The sequence below is a fragment of the Podarcis muralis genome, chromosome 4, assembly GCF_964188315.1.
Source record: "Podarcis muralis chromosome 4, rPodMur119.hap1.1, whole genome shotgun sequence".
Classification (NCBI taxonomy): Eukaryota; Metazoa; Chordata; class Lepidosauria; order Squamata; family Lacertidae; genus Podarcis; species Podarcis muralis.
In genome coordinates this window covers 19,889,831-19,907,415 of record NC_135658.1, presented here as the reverse complement: position 1 = coordinate 19,907,415, position 17,585 = coordinate 19,889,831, and the positions used below count along the sequence as shown (strand labels likewise).

The following is a 17,585-nucleotide window of genomic DNA, read 5'->3' as shown; positions in this document are numbered from 1 at the left end:
CAGTATCTATAGTACCAATCTTATTTGCTAAGGCAAATTGCTTCTATTTTTGCTCCGGCCATTTTCCGTGGTCTGACCACTTCATTTACAACCACAGGCATCGAAGTGCATTTTGAAATAATGCATTAATGAATTTTAAAGGTTTACACAAATGAAGTAATAAAAATAGAGGCTGCAAAATATTTTAAAAATCACATTCATATTCACTGTGCTGGACTTGAACAGAGGGCAGTTCTTTCTGGTTTTCCCTTGCTTGGATTTTAATTTGACTTTATCTATTCTACTTTTTCTTCATAGCATATAGATGCTTTGAGGACTATTGATATAAATAATGTGATGATATGATTAAGCTGCATCCCTAAAGAAAGCAAGAGAGAGAGAAGTCACCCTAAATAATATGTATTGGATGATATTTATCATCTTAAGGATTTTTACACTGGAAAAAAAATATGAAGGTGCTCATTATAGAAGACTTCTAATAAAACACATTTGATTGATGATAAAATTAGTTTGATAAATAGAAGCTCGTAGTTGCAAACTACTGAACTAGTGTTCTGGAGTCAGTCTGAAAAATATCAGTGCAAAGGAGAAATATAATAGTTTCCTAACCCATTCTGTATTGACTTTTAAAGATATTGGCATAAGTAATATAGAGCAGGTTAGGTTGTAATGCAATTTCATTTCATGTTGGGTTTTCCACAGTTACCTTACTTTGACTTCGGTAAGAAAAGAACCTTAGGAAATATGTCGAAAGTGCCTGTTTCAAGATTACAGATTTACAGAAAAAGCTTTTATTTTATCTATTTTTTGGGCTGCGTGTTGTTTATTTAAATCTGGTGGCAGATTCAGAAACAATCCCAATAAAATAAACAACAGACCTAAAATAGAACCCTAGAGCTATGCTTTCTCGCTAAGGTTGTGGGTGGTTTGGTGAGGGCATTGGGGCTTACCTGACCTCCCAGCAGCTGAGTTGTTGCTGGTTACCAGGAAGAACAGAGGAGGCGCACAAGGGAAGTTGGCCAGAATTGGCAAAGGCAATCTGGAGTTCATACCAGCGTGTTTGCACCACGCCTACCTTCTCATCCCTTCACCTCTCCTTCCAGGTTAACAGCAGGAACCTGGTTGCTGGGACATCAGATGAGCACGACTGCACAAGGTAAAGGTAAAGGTACCCCTGCCCGTACGGGCCAGTCGTGACCGACTCTGGGGTTGCGCGCTCATCTCGCTCTAGAGGCCGTGAGCCGGCGCCGTCCGAAGACACTTCCGGGTCACGTGGCCAGCGTGACGAAGCTGCAGCTGGCGAGCCAGCACCAGCGCAGCACACGGAAACGCTGTTTGCCTTCCCGCTATAAAGCGGTCCCTATTTATCTACTTGCACCCGGGGGTGCTTTCGAACTGCTAGGTGGGCAGGAGCTGGGACCGAACGGCGGGAGCTCACCCCACCGCGGGGATTTGAACTGCCGACCATACGATCGGCAAGTCCTAGGCACTGAGGTTTTACCCACAGCGCCACCCGCGTCCCATACACGACTGCACAATCCCACAGTCAAATAATGCTCTGAAAGACCCACAAGAGGGCGGGGAGGAGATCAATCATACCATCATGCTTGAAGGCCTCTGCAAAGTGATAGAGGTTTGTCGGCGAGTGATAATGTTGTGGTGCCCCTTGCCAGCTTGGCGAAGAGATGCTTCCCAAAGCAGGGCTGCTTGATCGTTGCCTGCTCTTCGAGTTAAGGGCCGATGAGGAGTATGACGAGCTGGCAGACTTGAGCCTTAAGACAGCAGCATATGAAGTAGGGATTCCCGGAACAGCTTTGGAGTATCCTAACAGGTGAAATAAAAGAGAGGGAGGGGGTTACTCTGAGTTGTGGGTGAGGTATCTTTTAGAATGCACAGTTTTTGTACAAAGGAAATGTGACTTCCAATCTAGTCATGCACAGTCCGTGACGTCCAGCACTTCTTTGCATCCCCATTTGTATTAGACCTGGCTACAGTTACACAGGGACGTGGGTGGCGCTGTGGGTTAAACCACAGAGCCTAGGACTTGGCCGATCAGAAGGTTGGTGGTTCGAATCCCCGTGACGGGGTGAGCATCCATTGTTCGGTCCCTGCTCCTGCCAACCTAGCAGTTCGAAAGCACTTCAAAGTGTAAGTAGATAAATAGGTACCACTCCGGCGGGAAGGTAAATGGCATTTCCGTGCACTGCTCTGGTTCGCCAGAAGCGGCTTAGTCATGCTGGCCACATGACCCGGAAGCTGTACGCTGGCTCCCTTGGCCAATAAAGCGAGATGAGCACTGAAACCCCAGAGTCGACCACGACTGGACCTAATGGTCAGGGGTCCCTTTACCTTTACCTTTACAGTTACGCAGGCATTCATTAAAGAATAATAATATTTTTTCTTATTTGTACATCTCATTTGGTCCATTTAAGGTTCAAGAGCTGCTCCTGAAAACCATGCAGCCGCTTTATTGTACCACCTGCATTGACTGATGACCCTTTTTAAAAAAAAATTCTTTAAAAAATAACTAAATAAATATAGTTTCATCGACTTCCAATAAATGATCCATTTCAAAGTGGAAGTCAGGGTTTGTTCATTATTACATTTAAAGTCCTAGGGTTTAAGGTCAGTGAGAAAGAGAAGGAGTGGTTTGAGAAGATAATGAATTATTTGGGTAGGTTTGAACAATTTGGGGCAATTAAAATGTTAAAAGTTAAATAAACCTTGTGGAGGGAGGAGTGTTAATGTATATAGAATTGTACATATGGTTGATTTGAATATGTTATTATTGATTATGTCTACTCAATGTATCAGCCGCCTGGGGGGTTTCACTATGTGGGTTTTGGTTGTTGGTAAAAAATGAAGAAAAATAAATGTTTTTTAAAAAAAGTCCTGAAGTCCAACCTGCTTGAGGGACTATTTCCTTCATTGTGAATCTGTTTATCCTTAAAGCTGATCTGATGTACTGGGCACGCCACCGTCTTCTGACTTACAGATGGTGGCAACATGCAAGAAGGCCTTCTCATCTGCAGCATTCCTTTTGTGGAATGCACTGGCCAAATAAATCTCTTTGATTTCAGCTGGCATTTGAGGACTTAAGGATGGAAAGACTTCAATTCTGCTGCTGTTTCATCCCAGCCCAGGCAAAGCAGTGGTAGGGCATGATGGAGCAGCAAACCCAGTGCCACAACTTCTGCCCCATTGCTCATTCTGGCTGTAGTGGAAGGGAGGGAGACAGCTCTATGCTATGCCAGCGATGGCAATGGGGCCCTCCCCTACCTGGAATGCTCCATTTGGGGGCTTTTGGGGGGCTACCGTAAGGCCAGTGGCAATACTTCTGCTTACTCACTTTAAAGGGATGAAATGGGAAGCTCTGTCCTGATGGAGTGACACTAGCATTACTCTGCAGCTGGAAGAGTTTGGATGAAGAAGAGTTTGGATTTGATATCCCGCTTTATCACTACCCAAAAGAGTCTCAAAATGGTTAGCATTCTCCTTTCCCTTCCTCCCCCACAACAAACACTCTGTGAGGTGAGTGGGGCTGAGAGACTTCAGAGAAGTGTGACTGGCCCAAGGTCACCCAGCAGCTGCATGTGGAGGAGCAGGGAAGCGAACCCCATTCACCAGATTATGAGTCCACCGCTGTGGGAAAATGGTTGCTTGTACATAAGAGCATGAGCAAAGTTCTTATTATTGCAGGGTGATTTCATAGCTAAAAGCATCCTTGGAGCATGAACAGCGCGTGAATAGCTTGTGCTGTCCTAAATGATTGGCTCACGTAGGATAGTACTCTCTTTGTCTGCGGGCAGGGGCAAGGTTGCATTCTTGTGATTGTTACTTTTCTTGTACCAGGCAGAACAAACGTTGGGCTGGAGGTAGAGAGGATGTATTTTTTGCTGTGCACAATAAAGGTTGGCTATTAGGCTCTTTGAATCCAACTTGGCGTGAGGCTGATTATTGATGTCGACACACCGCTCTTAACCACTACACCACACTGGCAGTGCTGCTCTGCGGTAGGTGGAGGGTGACCTCTGCCACCTCCAGTCCCCACAAACGTGGCACAGGAAAGGTTTGTATTGTGCCCTAAGTTATTACCTGTTAGGATGGCTCTGAGTTGTGTTGTTTTCAGTTGGGTGACTTGTTATTTATTTGATTATTTTCATTTATATGGCTTTTGGTATTGTTCGATGTACATTTTTTGGGGTTGTATACATAAGATGCCTCCATAGAGCATCTCTGTTGGAGGGGGAAATTGGCACCAAAATCTTGGTATAATTAAAAGAAACAAGCAGACCCCAAAATGCCACCAACCACAGGGCCATATGACCACGACAAGGTGAATGGATATCTGCATGAACTGTGCTACCTGTTTCTTCGCATGGATATGTGAAGATAATTTAAGCCCTCCCATACTGATCGTATGGTGCATTATCTTATGCTAAATGCTATGTCCCTTGACCATACAAGAACACAATAACCATGATATTTAATTTAGAAATTCTAATGTCGCTATAACACTAACAATTCAATAATTAGGAGCTCTTTTAAACATACCGGGAACTTTATTGAGTATAAAACTTGCTATGAACTGCTGGCGTTAATTCCTAGAAACTCCCAAATATTTACACCTCACAACACATGAAGCTGCCAGTCAGACCATTGACTAACCTAGCTCAGTACTTCCTACACTGACTGGCAACAGCTCTCCAAGGTTTCAGACTGGGATCTCTTCCCCGTCTTATCTGGAGATGCTGAGGACTGAACCCGGGAACTTTCACAAACAAAGAGGATCATTTACCACTGAGGTACTGCCCTTCCTCAGTGCCACCCTAAGCCCCCAAGACTAGAATACCTCAGCAGAGTTCACCTGAGCAGTAGCTTCCTCATCAAGACTCCTGAGACTGAAGGGCAAGGCATGGTCAGGGAAAGCAACTGTCCCCTAATGGTGAACGCAGAGTCTCTCCCCCTGGGAGGAATGGGCTGTCAGGCACAGTTTGTGCATTTTGCGGCTCTTGTCAATCACCGAGGGCTGCCAGCATTTCGAAATTTACTGCATATTGGCAAGCTGTCAAGTATGACAGACAACTATTATCTCCGATCAGGTGCAGGTGGCAGGAGAAGGCACTCGGCTATCAGCAGGGAGCTCAGTAGACTAGACATAGCGCGAAAATAGATGGGAACATACAAAAGCTGCCAAGATTGGACCACTGGACCAGCATTTGAGGGCAGGGATTTAATGGAACCACTGACAGCATTCGTTCATTTTGTGCAGGGATGGGGAAGCTCAGGCCTGAGTGCCAAATGCACCCCCACATTTGGCCCTTGAGACCCTTCCCCTAGGCTGTGCACCCCCAACCACATACAGTGGTGCCCCGCAAGACAAATGCCTCGCAAGACGGAAAAACCGCTAGACGAAAGGGTTTTCCGTTTTGGAGGTGCTTCGCAAAACGAATTTCCTATGGGCTTGCTTCGCAAGACGAAAATGTCTTGCGAGTTCCTGCAGGGTTTTTTCCCTCCCCCCCTTTTCCCCAAGCCACTAAGCCGCTTATCAGCTGATCCGCTAAGCCGCTAAGCCGCTTAACAGCTGATCGCTAAGCCGCTAAGCCGCTTAACAGCTGATCGCTAAGCCGCTTATCAGCTGATCCGCTAAGCTGCTTAACAGCTGATCCGCTAAGCCGCTAAGCCACTTAACAGCTGATCCGCTAAGCCGCTAAGCCGCTAAACAGCTGATCTGCTAAGCTGCTTATCAGCTGATCCGCTAAGCCGCTTATCAGCTGATCTGCTAAGCCTCTTATCAGCTGATCCGCTAAGCCTGCTAAGCCGCTAATAGTGCTAATCTGCTAAGCCACTAATGGGCTTGCTTCGCAAGACGAAAAAACTGCAAGACGAAGAGACTCGCGGAACGGATTCTTTTCGTCTTGCGAGGCACCACTGTACTTTCTTTGAGTGTTTTTACTCAAGCTCTGATAACACTTCCAGTGTTTTCCATATAGAAGGCCCCTAGATACTGAAATCCACCCATCCTGATTTGGAATGGCCTGGGTCTTCCCAAGTGGTTTGCAAGTAGTTTGGGCACTTTCTGAGAGATCACCAAATTTCTTTGAGAGCCAGTGTGGCGTAGTGGTTAAGAGTGGTGGGCTTGTAATCTGGTGAACGGGGTTCAATTCCCCACTCCCCCACTCCCTGCTGGGTGACCTTGGGCTAGTCACACTTCTCTGAAGTCTCTCAGCCTCACTCACCTCATAGAGTGTTTGTTGTGGGGGAGGAAGAGAAAAGAGATTGTTAGCGGCTTTGAGACTCCTTAGGGTAGTGATAAAGCGGGATATCAAATCCAAACTCTTCTCTCTTCTTCTCTTCTTCCAGCCTCACATATGACGGCATTGCTGGCTTGGCCTGCCCCTTTCTGTTTTCTTTCCTTCCCACTCAAAAACTGGAAAGTTTGGTGAAGTGAGGTGTGTGAGGTTCGTTGTAGGAGGAAGTTGTGGTAATCCAGAGACCTGGTAACAGCAGATCAGCTATTCGGGGATGTGCCTTTCTGAAATTTGGCCATCTCTCAGAAAATGCCCAAACTACTTGCAAAGCATTTGGGGAGACCCAGGCCATTCCAAATCATGATGGGTGGCTTTCAGTATATAGGGGCCTTCTATATGGAAAACACTGAGCTAAACCCACCCCCCAGGTGTACCACCTCATAATTCCTTTAGCATGGAAGATAATAGGAACTGAAACCATGACTTTTGGGGTGAACTGAGGGCTATTATACTGACTAATGCACTGCACCACACTGACAGGGATGTCACATTCAGGCAGTGGGTGTTCAAATACAGGGAAGGGAGGGAGAGGCAATAATAATAATAATAATAATAATAATAATAATAATAATAATAATAATTTATTATTTGTACCCCGCCCATCTGGCTGGGTTTCCTCAACTACTCTGGGCGGCTTCCATAGAAACCAAAGATACAGTAAAATATCACAGATTAAAAACTTCCCTGAACAGGGCTGCCTTAAGATGTCTTCTGAATGTCAGGTAGTTATTTATCACTTTGACATCTGATGGGAGGGCGTTCCACAGGGCGGGCGCCACTACCGAGAAGGCCCTCTGCCTGGTTCCCTGTAGCTTTGCTTCTCGCAATGAGGGAACCGCCAGAAGGCCCTCGGCGCTGGACCTCAGCGTCCGGGCAGAACGATGGGGGTGGAGACTATACTATAATAAAAGTTTCTCTTGTAATTGAATTTACCTGAAACAGGTCACAAAGCATTTCAGACCGAAGGAAAAAAGTCTGATATTTAAGATGAGTTACAGCCTTCAGTTTTCAGCTCACGGCTTGATGAGCTGAAATTTATGAACCCAATAGACATGAGCAGCAGAGGGTGTAATCCAGAACATCTGGTCAGGTTTACATCCAAGTTTTCTCAGCCTGAATTCTTTTAGGGTTTAAAATCCAGACACTGTGCACTATAACTATAATGCGTCCGTGTGGATAATCAAGCGTTAAAGCAGGGATTGCCTTTATTTTAGGCAATCCTTGCACCGCGCCAATTCTTTCTGGAACCAAAAGGGGGAAGCTCTCTCAGGGACAAACCACCATGTAATGAATCCTGACAGGCAGCCTCAGGAGGCAGCAATTCTGAGTGAAAGGGTAGCTGCCTGGCGCTGCGGCTTACAAGGAGGGAGAGGAGAAGAGAGGTGACAGGCAGGTGGAAAGAATGTTTAATCCTCCACCTGTGGCATTTTTTTGCTCAAGTCCCCCCCCCCACTAGTATGATGATTACAATTTATTACTCGCCCTTCATCCCAAGGTTGCAAAAATTAAAAACACAACATTAATATTAAAACATAACATTAGTAAAGGTAAAGGTACCCCTGCCCGTATGGGCCAGTCATGACCGACTCTGGAGTTGCGCACCCATCTCGCTTAAGAGACCTGGGGCCAGCGCTGTCCGAAGACACTTCCGGGTCACGTGGCCAGCGTGACGAAGCTGCTCTGGCGATCCTGCACCAGCGCAGCAAATGGAAACGCCGTTTACCTTCCCGCTATAAAGTGGTACCTATTTATCTACTTGCACTTAAGGGTGCTTTCGAACTGCTAGGTGGGCAGGAGCTGGGACCGAACGACAGGAGCTCACCCCGTCGCGGGGATTCGAACTGCCGACCATACGATGGGCAAGTCCTAGGCGCTGAGGTTTTACCCACAGTGCCACCCGCATCCCTAAAAAAAAACATAACATTACACGATATTAAAGGGGGAATGTTGGAGAATTCCAATGGAAATGGAAAAGGGAGTGGAGATTGTTGCAGTTTGTGGTAGGGAACAAAAATCAGGTAAAACTAATACGATTTATATTTATTAATATCTTTGTTGTTGGTTTTTTCAGTCCACAAATCATATGTAGTTAATGACAGGTCTGGTTTTGGGGGGGGGGGATTACAATGTTTTGATGTTTCCTTTACATTGAAATGAATGTAAGTTGCATAAACCTAAAGAGTTATCTAACTTTAGTAACTTATGTGGAGAATGACACAAATAGTGCAGTACTTTGTGGAAGTTGAATTGCAGTGGAAAGGAAACAGTGCTGATTGTGATGAATGCAGGTTGCAATGAAAATCACTTCTTTCTTACAACTCAACACACACACCCCAGCATCTTTCCTCCTTGCATAGAGCTCAGATAAATACACAGATGTGTATTTATCACATCTTTCATCCGCTGCTTCTGCAGATGGGAACTTCACTCTTGATACTGCAGACATAGCAACATAGGTAGCCGACTGTTGCCAGGTCAGACTGGTTGAGTGCTGTCTATGCAAATTTGTACTTCAGGGTTCAAAGAAGGGGTGTCTCCCACCCCTAGCTGAGGATCCTAGGCATTGAACCTCAGATGTTTTGTATGCAAAGCAGATACTCTATCCCTGAGCTATGGTCCTCTTCCAAAGACTGCAGCCCTCCACCCAAAGCAGATCTGATTCTGCCATGGTTGGAGTCTTTGACTAGCTTTCTGAGCAAAGCAGCAAGATGGGCCACCTATTTATGAGTGGTTGATTCCCCCCCCCCCCCAAAAAAAAAAGATTCAACAGTGGGGGCAGTGCTAAAGGCATGGTGTGTAGTTGAATATACCCTAGAATTGAGTAACACATGCACTGGTCTCTGATCTCTGGGGGAACATTGGCTTCCTCCTACATATTGAGACTTTACTGTACACTTCAGTGGAGGAGAATGCTTTCCTTCTGCATATGCAAAGCTGTCTCTCCCCCCATGTAAGATGGGGGAAGCCATTGGAAGCCAGAGAGATCCCTCAGCCCATTGGCCAGCTGCCTCCCCAAGGATTAGTGGTTCAGGGCAGCCATCTTTTCAAAAGTCAGCTTTGGCTTGTTATCTCGTATAGGAACACATATCCTATTTCAGTTCCTGCCTTGCAATGGCATTCTATTTTTCTTAAACCCTTTCTTATTTCTCACCATAAAGAATTACTTAGTTTTGTAATTTAATATTGCTGCACCCATAAAAAGAAGAAGAAGAAATAGCAATAGTCCGTGATCTACCGCTAAATATTAAAATGAAGTATGGGCAGAGGGTTTCTCGCAGTGATGCCACAAGAAAGCTCCACGTAGCAATATAATGTGGTTTTCTTTACAATGCTATCTTCCATTGTCTCCCGGTCTATTCCTTATCATATTTTAACAAGATCTACACTGTCCCAGAAGGCTGAACTTATAGATTGATCATAATTTTTCCTTGGGACTAGAGACTAAGCAAACATCTTGTGTGAAATGAGCCTTTTTGGTATTCTATACACACATTAACCCTTTCAGAACAGAAACTGGTCCTGCAGTTCTGCTTATAGATAAAGAGTGAAGGCTGCAACTTGCTTGATATTTTGATTTCCATGTACTGTATCTTATATGATTCTGATGCCGGTTTTGTTTCTTAATAAAATTTGGACAAGAATGATAAGGAGCAGGGGGTGGGGGTGGGGTGGGGAGCTGGGTTCACATTAAATTGGTTTCCATCCTGATCACAGGGTGCATTTAAATGTGGACATTTCAAGTTTGTTTTCCTAAATCCTCTGGCACTTTTCTTGTTTAAACTTATTTTAAAAGTGGGATTCCCACACTTGAATAGGAGGCAAGAAGTCGTGAATTATAATTATTTAATTTGTCATTAAAGTGCTCATCATATTTATTACCCTGCCATTCTAAAGGCTCCAGGTGTTGAATGAGATGAGCACATTCTATGCAGGTAATAATTTTATTTTATCCTCACAATAGTCTTTCTTCTTTGGCGACCACTCATAGCCGAGTAAGTTTGAGTCCGCAAGTGGAGGCCTATCCTGGAGCTTCACAAGATCGTTTTTGATAGCAAAGCCTACTCCATGTATTCAACGTTCCTGTTCAGGTAGACCTTTCCAGAATAATGTGTAGCTTCCTTTTTCTTCCTTCAGTTGTCCCTCACTTGCTCTTCGAGTTTCTTGAAGCGCTGCAATATCGATGTTAAGACGTCGCAGGTCTCTTGCAATGATGGAAGTTCTGCGTTAGTACTGTGAGGCAGGCTGGGCTGGGAGAGGTGCTGACTTCCCTTAACGCCTCCTAGAAAGCTTGTTAGCGAAGTGGAGATTTGAAATGAAGGTTCTCCCTGGTACAGGATTTTGTTCCCCAATCACATCTGATTATGTATAAACTTTGTATGAATTTTTAAAAACGTTAATAGAAGCTTTTATGACGTAAATCTAAAGAGCTGTGACTGAGGACAGGAAATTTCATAGTAACGAAAGGGAAATTTCATTTAGCCTGGTGATAACATCCTTCACTAACACCACATTAGGCAATCTGGTTCCTGACCTTTCGAAATGTAATTGCTAAAGGGGCCCCTTCATTTGATAGGGATTAATGTTAACGATGCCGTTTCATTTAACGGTGGCTGTTTTATGCCACTCATGAGGGTTTCGCGTTCCAAGAGATGTGGGCTCTTGTAAAATATATTTAGAAATGGTTAATGCATTATGTAGAAGCAAACCACGCTCGAGTTTGTTTGCTTAGAGCCTGGAGTCTGCACTCAGCAGCGCCAACAGAGAGCAGAATCCAGTCTTGCCCCCAAGAAAACCCATTTCCAGTTGAAGCCCCTCTAGGCAGCAAGCTGGCCCCGCTTAGACCTAGCTCCACCCCCCCACCCCCCGTAACTTAATTAGAAAACACTGTTCAATAGTATTGTTTCCATTCATCAGCCAGAACTGGCCCTGTCATGAGGCAGAATGAGACTCTTGCCTCAGGCGGATGATCATGATGGGCCCACAGGGCTGCCTTCTCCTGCTGCAGCTGTATTGTTAGCAACACCAGCCACCTGCCCACCACTATTACTGCTGTGGTGGCTTGTGGCAAATGTCCACCCACCACTGGTGTAAGAGGGAGACTGTCGGCAGTGTTGCAGCAGACCTCTCTGATTTCCCCACAACTCACTCACTGAGGGGTCCTTCTTCAGAGTGAGGTGGCCTCAGAGTTTGCTTGTGCCAGCATGGGTGGCAAATCCTGGTCAAAATTTAAGAGACATGAAAAAACAGGATTTGCTACCATCATGACACAGCAGCAGTGGCACAAGCAACCTCCATGGCCACGTCACCCACAATGCCTCACTCTCCTCTCCACAGGGGATGCTGGCCAATCAGGGAGGAGGAAACGACAGAAGATGGTGAGGGCAGGGGCAGCAGCTTCCTTCAGGCAGTGCAGTGCGCTGTGCTGGTCCTGCAATCCATGAAACCTCCACGCTTCCGTTTGTAGGGCGCACATTCTCCACAAGTAGGGTGGAGAATTCTGGGAAACCACTAGCACACAGCCCTACTCTTTTGGAAGTGCAAGTATGCATTGTCAACCAGGTCACCTCAATCCACATACATGTTGATTCACTCAAAGGACTTTAAATGGTTCATCAAGCAGGGCATCTCTTTTTTATATGCTCTAAACCTAAATCTTTTCAGATCCCTCCAAGTTTTAATTGAGTGCTGGTACATCTTTCAGCTCTCTGACATTAGGGGGGCATTGCGCCAGCAGAAACAGCTGGGTAGTTGTTACTGAAAATATTAACATTTGTTTATTATTGCATTTATAGTCCTCCTTTTCTCCAAGAATTTCAAGGTGCTGCACATGACTCTCTCCCTTCCATATTACCCTCACAGCAATCCTGTGGGTTAGGGTAGGCTGAAAGATGGTGACCGGCCCAAGGTCACCAGGTGAGTGGGGATTTGAACCCTGGTCTCCCAAATCCTTATCTGGCCCTCTAACCACTACATTGTACCAGCACAGGAAACAAGTACCCTTGCTGCATTATTTTAGCTGAATACCATTTTTCTTTCAACAAGCCTATCCAAACACATAATTTTGTCTTTGTTTTTCATTTTGAAGATTTTTATCTGGCTTTTTATTGATAATTGTTTAATATCACTGCTTAGAATTTATGTTTGATGCTTGCCGATCAGAAGGTCGGCAGTTCAAATCCCCGCGACGGGGTGAGCTCCCGTTGCTCCGTCCCAGCTCCTGCCAACCTAGCAGTTCGAAAGCACGCCCCAAAAAGTGAAAGTAGATAAATAGGTACTGCTCTGGCAGGGAGGTAAACGGCGTTTCCATGCGCCAGAAGCGGCTTAGTCATGCTCGCCACATGACCCGGAAAAACTGTCTGCGGACAAACGCCAGCTCCCTCGGCCTAGTCGTCTGTGACTGGACTTAACTGTCAGGGGTCCTTTACCTTTTTAAAGTGGTTCCTATATATTTCTTTCTTTTTTTTTAAATGGCAGTGAAAAACTAGTAAAAGCAACACAAGCCTTTGTAAAGGTGCTTTCTTTTCCACTTCCCCTGTTTGCATTTCCATCAGACAGCAGATGGAAAATGCCATCCGAAAGCACCCTCAGTAATCACATGTGTCTAGCATATATATATATATATATATATATATATATATATAGTGATGAGATACTTTTTATTGGCTCAACTAGTATATAAAAGTACTGCAAGTGAGCTTCCAAACTACATGTTCTTTGTCATCTAAGCTATCGACAAATGTGTCGTGTTTTTATAGACTAGTGGGACCCATAAAAAACATTGTTTCTCCCCGAGTTTCTCCTGAAATGAGGGGCATCAAATGTCCTATCAACAATGATGAATGATGTGATTATTTTTGGAGAGTGGTCTCTTAGTATGAGCGCAGGGGCCAGTATTGACAACTGGGTATCCTGTTCATAGTGCTATGGATTATATATTGGATAACCGAAACGTCCTGAAACGAGGTACTTTCCCCCAAAGCTGGAAGCCTGAAGCCAAAGAATTGGCAGCTTATTTCTAATCAGCATGCGAAATTAAGCCACTTCGTGGGCCTCATTGCTTTCACAGAGGTGCAAGACTCTTGTGTCATTCCTCCCCTTTCTCTTATCTTCTTAAAACCCCTTTCTCCTCTATATACCTTTCCCTGTTTCTTGATCCATTGCCTATCTTGCAAATATCCTTTAACACCTCAACACTGGAGGTCTTATCCCTTATTTTTCTTACCTCCTTTCACCTTTCCTAATTCTCTGCCCATCTCAGTAACCTACTTCTGCCCTGGTTATTTTTGAGAGATTTTAATCCCAGATGAACTGACACATCCCTCTTTCTTTATAGATGCTGGACTGTGAACATTCTGATAGCAAATCCAAATGTTTGCAGAGGTATTGGGGGGGGGGGAGACCACAGGGTGTGTGTGACTCTGATGATGCACCTACCACCACAAAACCCAGGTCAATGAGAACTGAACATGTTTAGCAAGCATGGAATGCTGATTGACTATTGAGGGAGAAACATGGAAAATGGTATGGCTAGCTTTCAGAGACATTGAACAAGAGCAACTCACACTGGAAGATTTTGTTCTGGGTCCCATTTGTACAATGTAAAATAAATTGTAGGCTCCCTAGAAAGAATATGGCAGTTGGAGGGGTAAAAGGTAAAGGGACCCCTGACCATTAGGTCCAGTCGTGACCGACTCTGGGGTTGCAACACTCATCTCTCTTTATTGGCCGAGGGAGACGGCGTACAGCTTCTGGGTCATGTGGCCAGCAAGACTAAGCCACTTCTGGCGAATCAGAGCAGCGCACGGAAACGCCGTTTACCTCCCGCTGGAGCTGTACCTATTTATCTACTTGCACTTTGACGTGCTTTCGAACTGCTAGGTTGGCAGGAGCTGGGACAGAGCAACGGTAGCTCACCCTGTCACGGGGATTTGAACCGCCGACCTTCTGATCGGCAAGTCCTAGGCTCTGTGGTTTAACCCAGAGCGCCACCCGTGTCCCTTCACTAGTTATATACTATAGAAATGATCCCTGAAAGCATAGTTGGAGGGGTAAGATTACTTTATTACTCAAAAGGAGTGAGTGAGTTGCTTTTCTTGAATGCGTTCAGGGATTGCATGTGCCAGAATTCAGCTTTCTAGCTAGTAAGGAAGTAGTTCGAAAAGTTTGGGTACATTTTGATTTCCCTGCCCCCATTTTAAAGGGAGGATCATAGAAAAGTACATGGCTGGCAGATAGGAACCCTGTACAAACACTTGATTTTCAGCTGGTCCCCACCCCCACCCCATTCAGGGGCCCTGCTGTACATGAACCACATACTCCAGATTCCAAGGCTGTGAAATGGGTGTATTTCATGAACAACTACCCTACAAATTCCTGCATTGCAGGTGGTTGGACTAGATGATAATTGGAATCCCTCCCAATTCTATGAGTCTTTGATTCTATGATTCTAGGAAATGTTGAAGCCACTTTCAGTGAAGCCTGAACACCCATACATATACTTCCAAACACATAAATACACATTTGTGCATGCATGCATACACACACACAAAATTTAGTAGCCCACAACATCCTGCAATTTGTTTCTTGAGTATGATTTTTTTTCCCCTAGCCAGCATATTAAGGCTCCTATCCTTTCTGGAGTCAGTCTCATTAAATTATTGATAGAAGCCTAGCTATTCAGCACTTGCAGCTGCTCAGAGCTTGATATGATCAGATTTAGACATAATTCACCAAAATAACACCATAGGCAATGCAGACTCATGGAAATTCTCGGTGGTTGGAGACCTCATTTTGCAGAATGAGAATTTAGATTCACTGAGCGATCTAATTTAATGTGTCAGAGATGAGAAATTTGTTAATATTATTCATAAGGAACATTAATCCCATGTAGTCCTTGATCAAATCATTACATTTCATCCAGCCTGTAGCTACACCGGGTACGGGTGAGGCAGTGGCAAATGTTCAGACATTAGCAGCTGTGGGTCGAGAGCTAGAGACTTTTCAAGTTTACAGGCTGAACTATCACATTTTCTGCCAGCCAAGGAGGTACAGGAAGGTAGGAGACCTCTCTCTCAGGTACACAGCATCCTTGGGCAGTTGTCAGGGAGACCAGCATCCTATCAGGGGCACCCTTCCACACTTTTGGTGCAGGGCTCTATGTCAACAGGTGCAACCTGCTCCCTGCTATAGACGTTTGCCTTCACATTCATGGAGGGCTCTATATGGAATAAAGATGACACACCAGAGCAGGTGGGACTTGGTAACACATCCCTTCCACTTCTGTGTGTCATTGCTGGCATGTAAGAGCAGTGAACATCCAGATAGGGATTCTTCAAGGAGCACCAATGCAGAAAGAGTTTGTGGAACTGTTGGTGATTTTTAAAAACTCGTGTGACTCTTCCTTACAGTGGTACCTCGGGTTACAGATGCTTCAGATTACAGTCACTTCTGGTTACAGACTCCCAGAAATAGTACCTCAGGTTAAGAACTTTGCTTCAGGATAAGAACAGAAATCGTGCAGCGGTGGTGCGGCGGCAGCGGGAGGCTCCATTAGCTAAAGTGGTGCTTCAGGTTAAGAACAGTTTCAGGTTAAGAACGGACCTCCGGAACGAATTAAGTACGTAACCAGAGGTACCACTGTATTCCATTTCACATCAACCCTTTCCTAAAATCCAATCCCTTTCATTTTTATTTTTTTAATCCTTCTGTTGCTTGTTTGTGCCTTGGGCATTAAATTGCTTTGCACTTTCTATGAATTTGGTGCAAACGGAGAGAACAATACACACACACACATACTTTTAAAAAACCCGCTTACTTTTTTATTCCTCATCTCTGCACCTAAGGCTCCGTGTCGGTTTCAAAGCAAATGACATTTTGTCAGCATCACAATTCAGTTTGTGATTAAAAAAAATAAAAATCCTGAAAATTCACCAGTCTTTTCATGTGAATTTCTCCCAATATACACAAGTTTGTTGGCAATCTTGCCGACAAATTAAACACATTTTGGCCTGTTGTTTTCACTAACACATACAGTTTATGTAAATCTCACTCCAGTATATGCAGTTTTTATGTGGGACAAATGCACTGAAAAATTCGGAGATGCATGAACTCTGGTTATATGGTTTTTTTTGTTTTTTGGGGTTTTTTTGCATATTTTGGGCAAAGTGTGAAATTGGCAGGTTAGCCTTCCAAAGTGAACTGAATTGATTTCCTTTATGATCTCGACTTCTGCTTGGCTAGAGTCACACAAGTGATCGGCCCAGAGAGCACTGTCCTCACTTAATCCAGCCTTGTTTGCCACCACTGATTCAAAACTGATGGCAGCTTAGCACAGCCCTACTCTTAAGTAAAGGGTTCTGACTGCCTAGCTGCAAGCTGTGAGTTTTGAGTGACAGTTGGTCAGTGGCTAGAGCTCAATGACATTTACTGGTTCTCTAATTAGAATACTTGCTTATAATACTTGCAAATGTGACCTTCGCTTGCACGCGGTGTTTTTCTTTTTCTTTTTCTGCTACCAATCATGTTAAGTCAAATGTCACTAAAACTCTGAGACAGTTTTTCTCCAAGCTGCAACTTTTAATTATGTCTTTCTGGAAGAAGTGCCTATTTTATTTTGATACCCTGATGAGCACAAGTCAACTGTTTTCACTTCAAAAACCACAGTGTTTGCCACGGTAATGAGTAATTCTTAAAGTTAAGCTGCCAACCTAGGCACACTTGCTGAGGAGTAAGCCCCATGAACAAAATAAGGCTTACTTCTGAGCAGATATGCTCAGGATCGTGCTGTTAGAAATAATTTGATTTCCCCCCTTTGCTGACTTTTCTTATCCCTATATATTTGCGAACGGTTTTTAAATATGATATTGCCCTTGGCAAATCTCAGGTTTTTCCCATTACATGAATGATAATATATGAATAATGATAAACTTTTCTGGCAACCAATAAAATTCAAAGTATGTGAGACTGCCATTTTAGTATTACAGGCCCCGACCTTCCTTATACCTTACGGGGGATGTTAACTCTAGTCTGCTGAGCCAGAGACCAGACACCAAGGCAGGCTGGTCTATTTTAATATGATTGTGATTTTTTTTTTTTAAATAGACAATATAGAAGCCTATTTTGGCCCCTTAGCCCTCCACTGAGAGCCAGTGTGGTGTAGTGGTTAAGAGCGGTAGTCTCGTAATCTGGGGAACCGGGTTCGCGTCTCCGCTCCTCCACATGCAGCTGCTGGGTGACCTTGGGCCAGTCACACTTCTTTGAAGTCTCTCAGCCCCA

General features: G+C 44.5%; 1 protein-coding gene across 2 annotated transcripts in view; it reads right to left on the bottom strand.

Moving 5' to 3' along the window:
* CNTN5 (contactin 5) overlaps window positions 1-17,585 on the bottom strand; it is a 359,100-nt gene that overhangs the window by 249,388 nt on the left and 92,127 nt on the right. The window contains exon 2 of one of the 2 annotated variants that reach the window (XM_077927013.1): window positions 1,600-1,824. The exons of the other annotated variant lie outside the window; for it this stretch is intronic. Within the exon in view, the coding sequence (XP_077783139.1) occupies window positions 1,600-1,824 (225 nt within the window). The remainder of the gene's footprint in view (window positions 1-1,599; window positions 1,825-17,585) is intronic. 2 annotated transcript variants of the gene reach the window in all.